This window comes from Rutidosis leptorrhynchoides, unplaced genomic scaffold, assembly GCF_046630445.1.
Source record: "Rutidosis leptorrhynchoides isolate AG116_Rl617_1_P2 unplaced genomic scaffold, CSIRO_AGI_Rlap_v1 contig442, whole genome shotgun sequence".
NCBI classification, from domain to species: Eukaryota; Viridiplantae; Streptophyta; class Magnoliopsida; order Asterales; family Asteraceae; genus Rutidosis; species Rutidosis leptorrhynchoides.
The window spans coordinates 31,613-45,920 of record NW_027266675.1 but is presented as its reverse complement, the minus strand read 5'-3'; the positions used below and the strand labels follow the sequence as shown (position 1 = coordinate 45,920).

The following is a 14,308-nucleotide window of genomic DNA, read 5'->3' as shown; positions in this document are numbered from 1 at the left end:
AATGAAATCTTTCTGAGGGGAGAAAAGAGAAGTAGACAGAATGGCGATTTATGGTTGAGTCACGTTATCACGAAACTCCATTCACTCCCACTTCCTTTAACCAACAATTTACCTTACATAGATTTCACCTCGAAGTGTACTCCCTTTGTCTGTACTATTCTCAAGTTTCAACAACAGTTTTAAGCAGCTAAAATCTTCTACAATGAAAAACAACTTCTGTCATTTTGACCTTCAGCTGAAGCAGCATTGTTGCACACCAATCTCTCTAGTAAAATAGCTATTTTGTCTGACCAAACTGTAATTACGAGGATCTATATTCCAGTTTACATCCGATCTCTCCCATCATTTTTCTCTCTCTTCAACAATGCCAGGATCCAATCATCTTCATTCCTGTTGAAACAAAAGAGGGAGAGAGGTATGGATGATTATGAAGTATTAGTCATTATCTAGCCTGAAGTGTACAGCATAATCTGATAAGAGGAGTATTAAACGGGCCCAGAAATTTCTGATTAATTTCAGTCTTCTCTAGTTAATAATGGCTTCGGTAGCAATAAAATTCATTAGACACACATACAAAGCATATGAGCATATGCTGCTATTGAGTAGAGCGAAGAATGCCAAGTTTCGATATATACTCTTCAATTCATATGACAGACTCTACTTTGTAACTTTACTATTGCTGGATAATGTACATATCGGTGCCATTGAATACAGATCATTTTATTCAATCAATATATCTTATGGATGAAATGCAGAAAGTTCTGAAAGGATGCATTGGACTCGACTTTAGAGCACAGGTTTCTCATTTCAAGTTCTCTTTTCCACTCGAAGCATATGTTGGAAATGATAATAGAACTACCATACTTCAATACAGATGTCCTTAACTTATACCCAACAAAAACACGGTAGAAATCGATGTCATAGGTTAGGTCGATGACTCGATTGGTCGATTGGTGTTGGCATTAAGCTAGTCAAGTCTTGACACTTCCTCTCTCAGACAGTTAAAATTATTTTTGATATGAGAAGGTAAAAGAGTTTGAAATCGGGGATTAACCATCATACCGATGCGTTCCCATCAGATTGGCGGATTCAGAGAGAGCCTCCCTCCATTTCTTGAACGCCTCCAAGCCCGTCCCATGTTTGAGTTTAAAACTAGTTCTCTCTTTTTTGTCTAGTTTTTTTTTTTCTAATGTATAGCAGTTTGTTCGAAAGCTGAGTGACCTTCAATTTGTTCTATGTTGCCCGAGTAGATGTATACGGATATTCCATGTTTACGTAATTCCGTGTATAAATTTTTAGGAGGATTGGTGCTGACGCTTGGTGGAATGCTGAATGTTCTGGAACTGACATCCAACTCCGTCCATAGAAAAAACTATCATTTCTACTTTGCATCCAAACAAAATAGTTATGAATGGCTTTGCCATCTCCAGTTCCAAGTCTTAACTTTCTCACATTTTCAATGAAATTTTGACGCTCTTTCTCGCCAAAATTAAGATCTTCATAACCTCCTACCTCAACGACAGGCGATTAAAAATATTCTTGTCGATCCTTATACCAGCTTTATCATTTCAATTCAAGCCTTCTTTTCACATGAGCATCCAACTTCTTGGGGCATCTTTGATCGCGAACTTTCCCAGGACTCAAGTTACGATTGTGGTCAAGATGGAAAGATGATATTCTGTACTTTCCACCTGGACATAAACAAGCACTAATCTTTGCTTACACATTGTTCTTGACATAGCCTTGGCTTGACAACGTGAAGCAATCCACACTCTTTCCATAACGAGAACAAGCAAAAATCAAGTATTGGATCTTACTGTCATCTCCATTTTGCGAGCTCCTCCACCGAATCCGACTTGTTTAGCCTATCTTTTCTAATGCTCTTAGAGTTCCTCTACAGAATCGAGTAACATCCCTTGCCTCGGTTTTATTACAATTTCTTTGTCAGTTTGATTTCCTTTTGGCTCATCTGTAGCAGCTTCTCTTTCACATTCTTCCCATTAGATAGTATGACATCACTGTCCACTTACTAGTGTTGAAATGAGTTCTTCTTGTGTTTGCTAAAATTACAAAAAATAAAACTTTTAGTATGACAATTAATTAGTGATATCAGTACTTGAAGATACACATGAAAGCAATTACTAACACAATTGTAATGATGAGCTTTCTCAATTTCTCTCTACCGTTGGACACAAGATTGGTGGTGTGTTTGAACTAGAGGTCCAACATTTGTAGGGTTGGATCTAAAGAACGTCATAATTTACAATGCAATGACATCAAACATTTGTGGCCTGGACTTGAAGAACGTCATAATCAAATTTTTTTTTAAGTATGGTATATAGGTAATATGATTAGTCTCCTTTTCATTTCTCTATGTTTCTTAATAAAATGCATGAACAATGTTTTTGGAGATATGTGTATAGGTGTTTTTACTTCCAATGCGAATCATTTTGATTCAATTTTACCAATACATGTGTTCATGTTTTGAGAAACAAATCCCAACATATCACCATGGCCACCTCCTCTCTTTGCAATCCCATCACCCATTGCCACGTTAACACTCGCCGTGGCTGGCCCAGCTCAACTCAATCGACGTAGTCTCGCCTCCGTCCGAGCTGCATGACGCTGCCGTCGAGGCCCCAAACTTAATCACGTCTCTGTCCCTCTCTTCCTCTCTCTCTCTCCCTCTCTCTACACATCGGATTTGAGGTTGGAAGCCTAGATCTGACGGTGCTCATTGCTGCGGTCGCGGCCTTGCGACCGCCCAAAGCCCCGTCTTCATTCACAGAGGACACAATAGTGATGACGTGTTACCCGACCGCTCTTACGTTTCCATTGGTTACAAATCCAAACAAACAATAAAAGAGAACAGAAAAGAAGCTTTGGCAGGCACAGAGCGAACTGTTCTTTCTCCTTTTACTAGAGAATACCGTGTGCACGCCGCTGCTCAGCAGCACACGCCACTTTTGGAAGGCTCTTGCCTCTACTGGCCTGAGCCTCAACCAACTGTCGAGTGTCGAGGGTTCTACAGGGATGCAATAAGGGCATCAGATAAATGTTTAATATAGAGTTCATCTTACTTCATCAGGAGCAGACACATGAGCTGAATAGACAACAAACTCCTTTACCAGATCTTCTGCCACGAGAGGACGGGGAAATGGTAGCATACGATTGGAACCTACAAAGTCTGGTAAGCATGATGCAGATTCTAGACCAGTCAGTCCACCAGCGACATTAACTGTTGCGTCTTTATATTACAAATGGCATCGGCCAAAGAGGTGCATAGATGTAACTATAGACTCGAGGATGATGAATTAGGGCTACATCGTGCCCACAAATTATCAAAGAAAGGACATAGTGCTTTGTTTTATGCATCACTCTCATCGCTTCCTACAATTTGCAAGAAAATTCTAGGGATTGGTGGCTTTTCAACGACCATAATCCCCTCCAAAATCTGAACTACCTGAGACATAGTTGGTCTATCTCGCTTGCTGTCTTGAATGCATCAGCAAGTGACTTTGCATGCTCTGCACACTTCTTCCATCGCCACGAGTCCATTCAATCTGCAGTCCACGAGTGGCAAGACTTCTCCTCCTTTGGCGATTGGATTAGTGTTGGAAATTGTACTAACAATTAGCTACCTGAAGTGGTAGATAATTGCGCATATTGCTATTCAGCTCCTCAATATCTCTCTTTCCCGATATGATCTCAAAGAGAAGCTTTCCACAGCTGAAAACGTCGACTTTTGACGTGATGGCTCCCCCTGAAATCCACTCTGGTGGGAGGTACCCTCTGATTCCCCTCATGGTGGTAGTTACACGGCTGACATCCCATCCGAGGAGTTTTGCGAGGCCGAAATCAACAATCTGTGGTGCGAGTTCTGCGTCCAACAGTATATTCTCTGGCTTGATGTCGCAGTGTATAATGCAATCTCGACACCTCTCATGGAGGTACTCTAATTCTTTAGCAATCCCAATGACAATGCTCTATCTGGTTTTCCAATCGAGGTTGTTGGGACCTTTCTAAAACAAATGAGCTGCGAGCGAACCATTCGCAAGGTACCCATATACTAGGAACCTTTTTGACTGTTCTGCACAAAAGCCGCGCAGCCGAACCACGTTGCACTGCTGTATTGTTCCGATACTTCTAACTTCAGCAACGTACTGTTTGTTACTATGGTTTTGGTTCAAAAGTTTCTTCACTGCTATAGGAGTTGAGTCTGGCAGTACTCCTTGGTGAACAGAACTAAACCCGCCTTCCCCAATTTTCTCAGAGAAGTTCGTTGTCGCTTTCTTCAGCACTCCGATATTCAAAATGCATCAAATGGTCGCCTGCTGCATGAGCAGACGGTCTCGTCCTAACAATCACCAGCGACACACTAACGACCACAAGAAAAGCTAAGGACACAACCACAACTGCTGTTAAGAAATTCGAAGTGGGTTTCCTCTTTTTTGTTACGCTCCTCCTTCAAGTCCGATTGCGCGATCCGGCCATAGAAATCTCTCAAAAGTACATCATCGGCCAAAAGTTGAACCAAAAACTTCTCAGCCGTCCATATCTGACAGTCAGCAATGTTAGCATATGCACTGCACGAACAGTCGCTCAAGCAAAATGACCTGCATGCTTAAATGTTTTCAACCATGAACGAATCAGAATTTTTCGGCAAGCGTGGTGTTGCGCATGAGGAAAAAAATTATCTTTCTTGTCATCACTACATTCCGGCGCAGATCTCCTTTCGCATTGGCCCTGACGATCTTCCAGCTTCTGATCATCCAAGTATCCGAGAGCGCAATCACAAAGCGGTGCATCTCTCTGATTGCAGTTGGAGCATCACAAGAGGGATAAATCTCACACTTTGTTGTTGGGTGTACCCAAAGCACTTTCCATTCCTGGATATGCTTTGCCCATACTAATTGCTGGAGCAGCCCCGTCGGTTCAAGCACGATCCAAGAAAAATTATGAGGGGCAACCGAGGATTGTTTGGCGTACGTCTCATTCTCATTTGATGACATGGTACTCTTTTTTTAAATGATTTGATTTATGTGGAAAACACAAATAAATAATTATCATACAATTTTAGAATTTATTCTTTTCTCAACGGTACCCTAAAATGAAATGCATTAAAAAAAAAAAAAGTTCGTCTGCAAAATTGAGGCTTGACGCTTCATAAGCGGCAAAAGATGGCAAACCAAACTTGACCACTGGGTAGACTTAATGGTGGGTGAGACCCACCTCAATCTAGGAAGTACCAACACTTTTCGGGAGCCTTTGTGTTATGTTAAACACTTCGACATGTGTCCGACACTCAATCAACAGATGTTGGAAAATCTAATACTTGGTCAAATATTTCGACGCTTTAGTCAGGAATTTTGATGAGTAAGTTCAGATTTTCAACATGTGATTCCAACATGTACAAGGTTAATTTTAAGAATTTTCAATTAATGAGAAGTCAAAATGTAAATATGTAAAAACAAATAAATAATTAAAAAAATGATAAAGAGGAAAGAAGAAAAGCATAGCCTTCTCTTTTCTTCTAAATCTTACTTGTTGTGATACACAATTCACCCTCTAATTTGTTTTTTCTCCTCTCTTCCAACATGCTCTGACAACAAGTCTAAAATGTTGATTGCTTGTTTTTTTCCTCTCAAAATTTTATAAATTATTAAAATGGAGTTGAATTTGTCAAATTGAAATAATGAATGATATTAACAAATGGTAGATTAATGTTTTTAGTGTAAATTCATTTTATGCTATTTTTCTATTATTTATTCATTTATGAAATTGAATCAAATTAATTTGATTAATATAATCATAAAAATGATAAAATATAAATATATATTTAATATATAACGTGTCACAAACTGTCGAAATTCTCTATTCTTTAATAAATGATATGTCGACGCGTCGTGTCATGTCGTGTCGCATGTCGAGTGTCGTGTTTTAGTGTCGGTACTACTTAAGCCTCGATGGTAGGCTTGATGAGAGGAGAGGGGGAGAGCACGTGGAGTTGTGCAACTTCTTACATCGCATCTATAAGCAAAACACATGTCGTCCTTCGGGTGAGGAGAGAGCACGATGAACGGTAACCCTGTGGCCTCCACTCCAAACCAATCAATATCACACAAATAATATGATTGGGCCACGTATAATCTCATATAGAAGTTGTCACATTAATTTTTAAGGATTTCTAATCAAAGTTCAAATTATTAGGGGTGATTGTGTATAGGATATAAATTGTGACGTGCATATGCTTCTCCTACCAAGATAAAGCCTGCTATAGTTGACTTGTCTCCCTCAAAATCCAAATAGATAAGATAACTAGATTCATTAACAACTAATTGTTTGAGGGCAACTAGGGAGGTTCTTTAAGAAGCGAAGCCCACGCAAAGAAGCAATAGAGACTCTTGGCTTGTAATCTGTTGTTGGGTCGCTACATCACCAATCCCTCGCCGCTAGCCTATCTTCCTGAGTCCTAAGATGGGTCCACTTCACATGGCGTTGAATGAAGTTCAAGCCCCATTAATTTCCATTGATAAGAAAGAGCGACAATAACGCCGTACCATAGCATTGATCAAAGCATATTATCAAATTTCACAGATTGATGAAGGGATATTTAAAAATCGTTACATGAATATATTAGTAGGAGATTTCACTCATTCATAGTTCAGAAAAGTAGTATTGTAACTATACCGTGACGCGAGCGCACAAAATAAAAATTTGAAAGGAAAAAAAGAATGCTATGATTAATACGATATGTTTCAATGATAATAATGTAAGTCTAGCTAATATTTTCTATCATTATAGTGATTCGTTTCTTTAAAATTCCGTTTACCTACAGTCCCTTTTTACTCCTTTAAAGGAGCTAACAGGTCTGGTAACTCTCTCTCTCTCTCTCTCACTGAGAGAGCAAAATGAAGAATGTCAACAACAGCAACACAAGACTCATCCTCCTCCACCCTTACATCCAGAAGCAAGGAAGCTCCAACCGCCTATGGCTCCTCGCCTTCATCTCCTTCTTGACCACCGCCTTCGTCGTCACCCTCATTTACACCAGAGAGTATTCCACAACCTCCGCCGCCTCCGCTGCCACCGCTACCTTTCCCTCCACCACGACGGCCCATAGCAACGCGCCTCTGCCATCGACCGTCATCAACACCCTCCTTCACTACGCATCCAAGTCCATCGACTCTTTCCGCATGTCCTACCCCGAGCTCAAGCCCATCTCGGACGTCCTGAGGAAATGCTCCTCCCCTCGCAACTTCCTAGTGTTTGGCCTCACCCATGAGACCCTCCTCTGGAAAGCCCTCAACCATCACTCAGAAGCGAAGTACCGCATGGATGAATTTCACTATACCATCGGGTGATCGCCCCCCAAAAAAGTTTCTATTTGAGCATAATGCCGATGAGAGGCAATGTCAAGACAAAGCAGTTTCCCTGAAATTGCCAGCTCTGTGCTGCATACCTGACAAGAGCTCCCACAGGCCCAATCCTTGAAATTGGATGGTGATGGCTTAGTCATAGAGTGAGAGTTTAGAGCTGCCAAAGCCATTGATATCTGCGTGAGGAAGATTATCTCCTCCCGCCAGTGCTTGTCCCTTCGTACGAAGGAACCCCACTCTGTGACGTCCACCAGGTATTTGTGATTTTACCCAACTGAATCCTTTGTGTAATTCACGGATTTAAATGTTTTGACTACTAGTTTCGTGATATTCTTTCTCTCTTTTTTTTTTAGTTTTTTCCTGTTATATTGATGCCCTGGTCAATCTAGATGGATGAGTTTATTCCATTTCCACACAATTTTGTGTAAAAATTTTTGGGACGGTTGCTGCTGTCCCTCGGTTTAATGCTGTTATGAAACCGGCTTATGTTGTGTGTCTCGTAGAATTTTCCTTGATGAGATTTTTTCTTATTGTGTATGGGAGGCTCAGTCTAGTGAGGACTTCAGTTCTTCACAGGTTTACAGTTACCAACTCTTGACAGTACTTTAGTGGAAGAATCTAATCGAGCCTAACAAATGGCAAGAGTGGCACAGAGCATGGGAGGAAGTTTCTGTCTGTATTTGGAAATCTGTGAAGTTCCTGTTATGTACCATTTGAGAAGGTAATCTTGTTCATTTTGATTTTTCATTTTTTCTTTTCTCTGCATTGCTAGAAAGGATGATCCCAGGGATGATTTTGTTTTTCTTATGAATTGGAAATTAGAATTGGAAAACTGAGGTTGAGTTGCGTGGCCTTAACTTAATGCTAGCTGACTCCACGTTTATGGTGCATCAATTGTGGTGCATTGATGGGAGAATTCTTGCATGCTAGAACTGCTTGGATAGATGGCATATGCATCAGATACAGGCGATAAACTTCAAGAAACATATACGTACACTAGGCTTAGGACTTTTATTAAGTAAATTTCCATGATATACATAAGTACCTGCATTTGGTTTGCATCTAAGCAAGAAGCATTATTATCATTGCCTCCATTTCCACCATCAATCAAGTTTCTTCGAAGGTCCTATGAGCACATTTAATATTGAACTGAGGATCAGTCCATCTGTCCTCCATGAGAGTCAGATACAAAGCTTGTATGCTTAAATAAGCATACGCTTTGTTGATTTACAGATGGATCAAAAGCATTGTCATGCCCAACCCCACCTTCAAAAAGACATGCTGGGATTCACCTTTCTAAGGAGAATAATACTACATAAATCATACTAGCACTCAATGTCATTAATTTATCTAGGAAAGTACTTCCATGGCAACATAAGAGTTCCACCATATAAGAAATTTTCCATTGTGTGCTCGTATGTCAAAAGATGCTTGATAAAATGGTTAACGAGACTACATTAACTCCCAAAAACATAAGATTACTACCAAATAAGAAGTATTTCTTATAATACGGAATACAGAAAAAGCATATCGATAAATGTACGATTGACATTTTGAAAACTGCATCTTTGCTTTTTCTTTTTTTTCGGCTTAGTCTGTTGAGCCTTAGCCGTTTGCTTCTTCTCGTATTGTCGCTTTCTAGTTGCATCAATAGGATAGAGGCAAATTTAGAAGCTACGAAGGATTCCATGAAAGAGTTCGTTCCTCTCTATCGAATCAATCATGACGGCAATTTGTTCGGTTCAATATTGTTGTCTTCACTTTAGAAAACAATCTAAATCCTGCATCGTGTTAATGATTGTGCATTTTGTTTGAAGAAATGCACGCTGGTCAATTATGAAGAAAATAAAGGCAGTGTATACATTGTCCAAAAAAAAAGGCAGTGTATACTTTTTCTCAATCGTCAAGCGTACATAGGTGTAATAATTGTACTAAACAGTTGATATTGCAGTTTTTTCACCTCCCAGTGTAGATAAGCAGTTGTCTTTTACTAAATTGAGTAGAATGGATTTCCATACGCATAAATTCTTTTTTATGCATACAAAAAGCAAAAGTTATGCTATAATCATTAAAAATAGGAAATTCACATGGAAAATATCCATGGAACTCAGCTCACACGCACTTGTGTGCCGTTTTAACTATTGCATTCCTCTAAATTTATAAAAGAAGAAATACGAAAGTAATCTCTACAGTGCACGAGGACTAGTCTTTACAATAAGGGAAAACCCATTTCTGTCTGACTGCTTTACTTCCAAAATTACCCTCACATAAAAAATAAAAAATAAAAACTGCTTAAAGGTGTATGGGGAAATGGCACGCCTTGGTCCTCGAGTGCTGAGATTTACCCAAGTTGCTAGGAGTTACTTTTACTGCTCAACCTCTGTCGTCGGCATTTCTTGATAAACCTTTAATCGTGATTGTGCAGGCATACATATAGTGTAGCTGATTGTGCGTGATGATACATGATGTTTATACCAAAATCTCGCCAGGCTCGTTGTCATCCTTTTTCAATGCAACAGGAAATATTTGCTTGGATTCGTGTCCAGTAAATTAAATGCATGATGACCATTGTTGATATTTTGAGACTGACATATGGCACTCATGTGGATTCACAAAATTAATAGTTATGATCCACACAATTCAATGGACCGAGTCTAAGAAAGATATTCTCAATGTAGTGAATTTTATGGGAAGTGTACTGATATTCTATTATTCGTGTAAAGCTTCGAATAGTTAATTAGTTTGCTTTGATATACGTGTGCATGCTATCTAAAATGTCGTTGGCATATTTCAAGAGTAACTCTTCATCAAGCAATTTATTTTTTGTTTGGTTGGCAATAATTAGGATCGTCATGAGGTTAGATAGCGTAAGATTGATACTTGAAGGAAAAGTTTTTTTATTTAATTTTCACAATGGGTAGTATCGAAAGATAGATGCTGTGCAAAAGAGTTGAGTTGTAAGACTTTAGGAAAAATTCTGGTAAAATTTATAAACCTATTGTTCAGCGGTCAATTTAGTAATAAAATTTTTAATTATGCTAATTTAATCTTAAATATTTTAATAATTTATCAATGTAGTCCTTTTAACTAAATTAATCAAAAACTACTGATGCGACGATGCAGTCAATACCAGCTATCTCATGTGATATGACCAGTATTAACGTGGATGATTTTTAATTTTTAATTTTTTTGAATTCTTTTCTTTTCAAAAGTAGCTGGTTTTAAGTCATGATCGGAGATCAACCACAAGCAATGGACAATGAGGGTTGGCCTCACTTGGGCAAGGGTCGCCCTTGCCCAGTGATTGATGAGGGCCATCGGACCATCGTCAGCCTCATCAATTGCAACAAAAAAGGGAAAGAAAAGAGAAAAATAAAATAAAGTCTAAAAATTGAGAAAAGTTACAAAAATTGTCCATATTATTGTTGATGGTGTCACGTAAAATAATTGACATCCACATTATGATTTGTTCAAAACCCCTAAGGTGAGTTCATTTGTGTGGTTCAAAGTGTAATGTAGACGATAAAATGCAAGATTTCTTCCACACTAATTTGGATAGAATCAAAATTTAGTGATTACATTTCGAATCAATCTTGACTTAAATTTGTTGGATTCGTTATTGTTGTGTTCACCATAAAAAAAAAAAAAAAAATTATCAATCTAGGTCGTCACCTGATTTTTGCCCGCAAATTACGTCTTTTTATAAAAAGGAAATGGAGGTTTATAATATATATATAACAAATGACAAATTAAAAAAAGTGCTCAATTGGGTCTAGTCCATCATACCTCAACCCACGAGGCCAGATCATTCAAGTCCAAATTTTGATCAATTTGGCATGGGCCCCTTTGAAAAGACTGGAAGAAATTTCAATAATTTGCAGCCCAAGGTCCTGGATCTCCTTCTAATTCGGCTCGCGATTTCAACTTCATCGCTCGTCTTCAAGCTTCGAGGAATCGGTATTCAGGTTTCTTGCCGCATTCCTGCTCTTCAATCGCGATGCTCTCGCGCTTGAGCTTCGAATCGTTTACTCGGTCGATGAGCTCGAGCTTGTTACCCGGACCCTCAACAACCCGAAGCCTTTGAGCTTCCAGTTTTCACTTAGCATGGAAGTTTATAAACTCATTCGATCGCTCCAACAGGATCAAATCTCTCTCATTCTCTGATTTCTAATTATTATTATTTTTTATTCAATTGGCGACATTGATTTCTCGATATCTCGCGTGTCACCAGCATTTTGCCTCAGTCAGCTCTGATTCCACCGACGCAATCAGTTTAGGAGCTCATCTCCAGCGACGCTATCGATTCAGGATCTATATTTCCTCTTCACCGAGCTTTACCTTTGATTCTTTCAGATGTTCGTCGCTGAAGTCTGTTCTTTTTAGGTTGTTGAAGATCGCGTTGGATCGGATTTCCTCTGTTATGCTCTGTTTTCCGGTCAGATTGATCGAAGTATTCAAAGCTGATTCGTTTTTCCTTCATTGGCCCAATTTTCAACACCAACGCTTCCACGACGTCCGCTCTCTGGTCCGATCACCATTCGTAGCCAACCACTGCGCTTTCAAAGAATGAGCAAGCTGGAATGCGTATTGAGATTCTGAGATTCGTTTGAGTCGTGAAGGAGAAGAATCTGAGCTTTATGGCTTGATGATGCTGAAAGGCATGAACAGAAATGGTGATGAAAATGCAGAAGCAGGATTTGTGTTCTAGGAAAGAAATTCTTTAATCGCATTTATATAGGTGAGGGGATTTTTTCGTTAATGAGTGGAATATAGCTGCATTAATATTGTCTACGCAAAAATAACTACGAATAAGAATTGTTCTTCACGATCTCCACTCACTTGCTAATTCTTAAATCGTTTTTGATGCAAAAGAAAAAAAAAATTGTGTTGATTCCATGATTTGGTTTCGTGTTCTCTGTGCCCGCAATCGATACTATGTCTCAAAGATAAGGACAGGAGCTAATCCATATTAGTGGCTAAATCTGAATGCGCCTCAACACAATACGCATAACATAATGCGGTTTACACCAAGTTATTAAGTATGATTTCTTGATATTCGTCTCGGTTGCTTGAAATCTGAATGCGTGAGTATGCCTGTTCTCTGTACATGTTATATGCTCAGCTGAGATGGGGGTTTTTACTATGGTTGCTGGTATGGTTCGGAGATGATGTCCGTAAGCGTGATGGTTTCTAGTACTCCATTCATTAATTGACAAACATGAAAGCAATAGCTCACGGATGTAGTTCATGCACTATTGAGTCCTTTTTAGTAATTTGCACCATGTTAACTCTTGATCTTGATCACTAGTATGGTAGTGACATTAAATCTAGAAAGCTTCTTAAACCTTATAACTGATAATTCATCTTTTAATTCTGGTAGGTTAATTGGCCATTATCCAAAAACGAAACATTTTCCAATAGTTCTTCCATATTTTGTTATGGCATCAAAATTTATATTCTTAAAGCATTATTTCCTATTCAAAAGCTTTTTAATCCTTAATATGAAATTTTTTCATGCATGCCCGACGTATGTCCCTTATATGTTTAATCATCCAGATTTCTAAATGATAGGATATAAAATTGAGAGGATTTTATTATATCATATCCACTATTTGATGATTGTAATAATAAAGCCATACATATTCACATCATATTATAAATTGTTTCGTATGAACGCCTATATGAATCACAAATTTTACAAACGGAGTGATAAAAATCTCTCGCAAAACTTTTATTTATTTTATTTTTTATTTTATTTTCTCGCTTTTTAATTAATTTCTTTTTTATTTCTTTCTTCCCATTCCATCATTCTCTAATAAAATTGTATTAAATAGAAAATTGTACTAATATACCTAAAATACTAAAACATCTAAAATATGCAATAGATATATTTATATATTGAATTTATATTATAAGATAGAATTAAATTCGAATATATAAATAAAAATAAGATTAAATCAAAAATAAATTTTATTTTTGTTATTTTGAATTTCTCATATTTAGAATTCAAATATTATTTATATTCAAATATAACTTTAATTTGTTAATTTAAGAAATTTGTTATTTGAAAAAAAAAATTCCTATCATCGATATTGGAAATCATATCTTCCTTTATTCCACCTCTCCCATGAAATAATTTTATTCGATCTTTATCCCTTTTATATCTTATTTTATCATATACCGAGCAAGCATCAAAAGAAGGATGGGATAAATTTTATCCTATCCCGAATTTTATCCCGGCTCCCAAACGCAACTTACATGTCTCTTGAGAATCCAACTGTTACGTTCGCATATAATTATCTCACATAAAATCTTGTTCAGATTGTCATCTATTCAATTAGCAACAATAGAAAATGGATTGTTGGTGCAAGAAGCCTTTGTCCATTCATGTTCTTAAGATCCACTTATAGTAAGAAAAGAAACGAATATGACCTTCCCATTTAAAAGCGTGCTCAATATGATTAAAAAAATAGCAGTTTAAAGTGGTTTATGAATACATTTTTTAGGAAACTTTTTAAAAAGTCTAGTAGAATATTGATAAAATGACTGAATAAAATATGGTTAAGCGTATTGGTACTTGTTATGAAGAATAATATATGATGATGCACAAGGTCAGAAATTTTTATGATCTCTATTTCGTAAAAAGAAGAAATTCAAGAACCTTCCATTAGGTCTTCATCTTCATCTACCAATGAATTGGCGATGTACTTGAGAATGGATTACTCCAAATACATTCGTAAAGCTAATAAAGTCAGATTGGCATTCTAAAAATCGTGGAAAAGGAAAGCCAATAATTTTTTCATTCTTTCCACCGCGGCTCATGACTTGCTAACCTCACCGGCATTTATGATACCATTGAGCTCACGCTTAATACTAGTCAACATACTTTGGGAGACAAAAGGTGCAGCTTATTTGCAGAATGCTTAGAA

General features: G+C 37.8%; 1 protein-coding gene and 1 non-coding gene across 2 annotated transcripts; one reads left to right on the top strand and one right to left on the bottom strand.

Moving 5' to 3' along the window:
* Positions 1–2,877: 2,877 nt before the first annotated feature.
* LOC139883741 (U5 spliceosomal RNA) lies at positions 2,878–2,993 on the top strand. Its single transcript, XR_011771867.1, has one exon. It is a non-coding gene; the product is annotated as a U5 spliceosomal RNA (small nuclear RNA).
* A 633-nt stretch (positions 2,994–3,626) lies between these two features.
* On the bottom strand, positions 3,627–5,012 carry LOC139883738 (G-type lectin S-receptor-like serine/threonine-protein kinase At2g19130). Its single transcript, XM_071867875.1, has 4 exons — positions 4,716–5,012; positions 4,411–4,558; positions 4,049–4,300; positions 3,627–3,961 (listed from the first exon to the last, which is right to left on the bottom strand). Exons 1-4 carry the CDS (start codon positions 5,010–5,012, stop codon positions 3,627–3,629), a joined length of 1,032 nt encoding a protein of 343 aa, XP_071723976.1.
* Between the last annotated feature and the right edge of the window lie 9,296 nt (positions 5,013–14,308).

Coding starts and splice junctions, on each gene's coding strand:
- LOC139883738 (XM_071867875.1), bottom strand. CDS start 5,012: ATGTCATCAAATGAGAATGAGACGTACGCCAAACAATCCTCGGTTGCC. Junction 4,559..4,715: donor AAGGAGATCTGCGCCGGAAT/GTAGTGATGACA, acceptor GCTGACTGTCAG/ATATGGACGGCTGAGAAGTT. Junction 4,301..4,410: donor ATTTCTTAACAGCAGTTGTG/GTTGTGTCCTTA, acceptor TGAATATCGGAG/TGCTGAAGAAAGCGACAACG.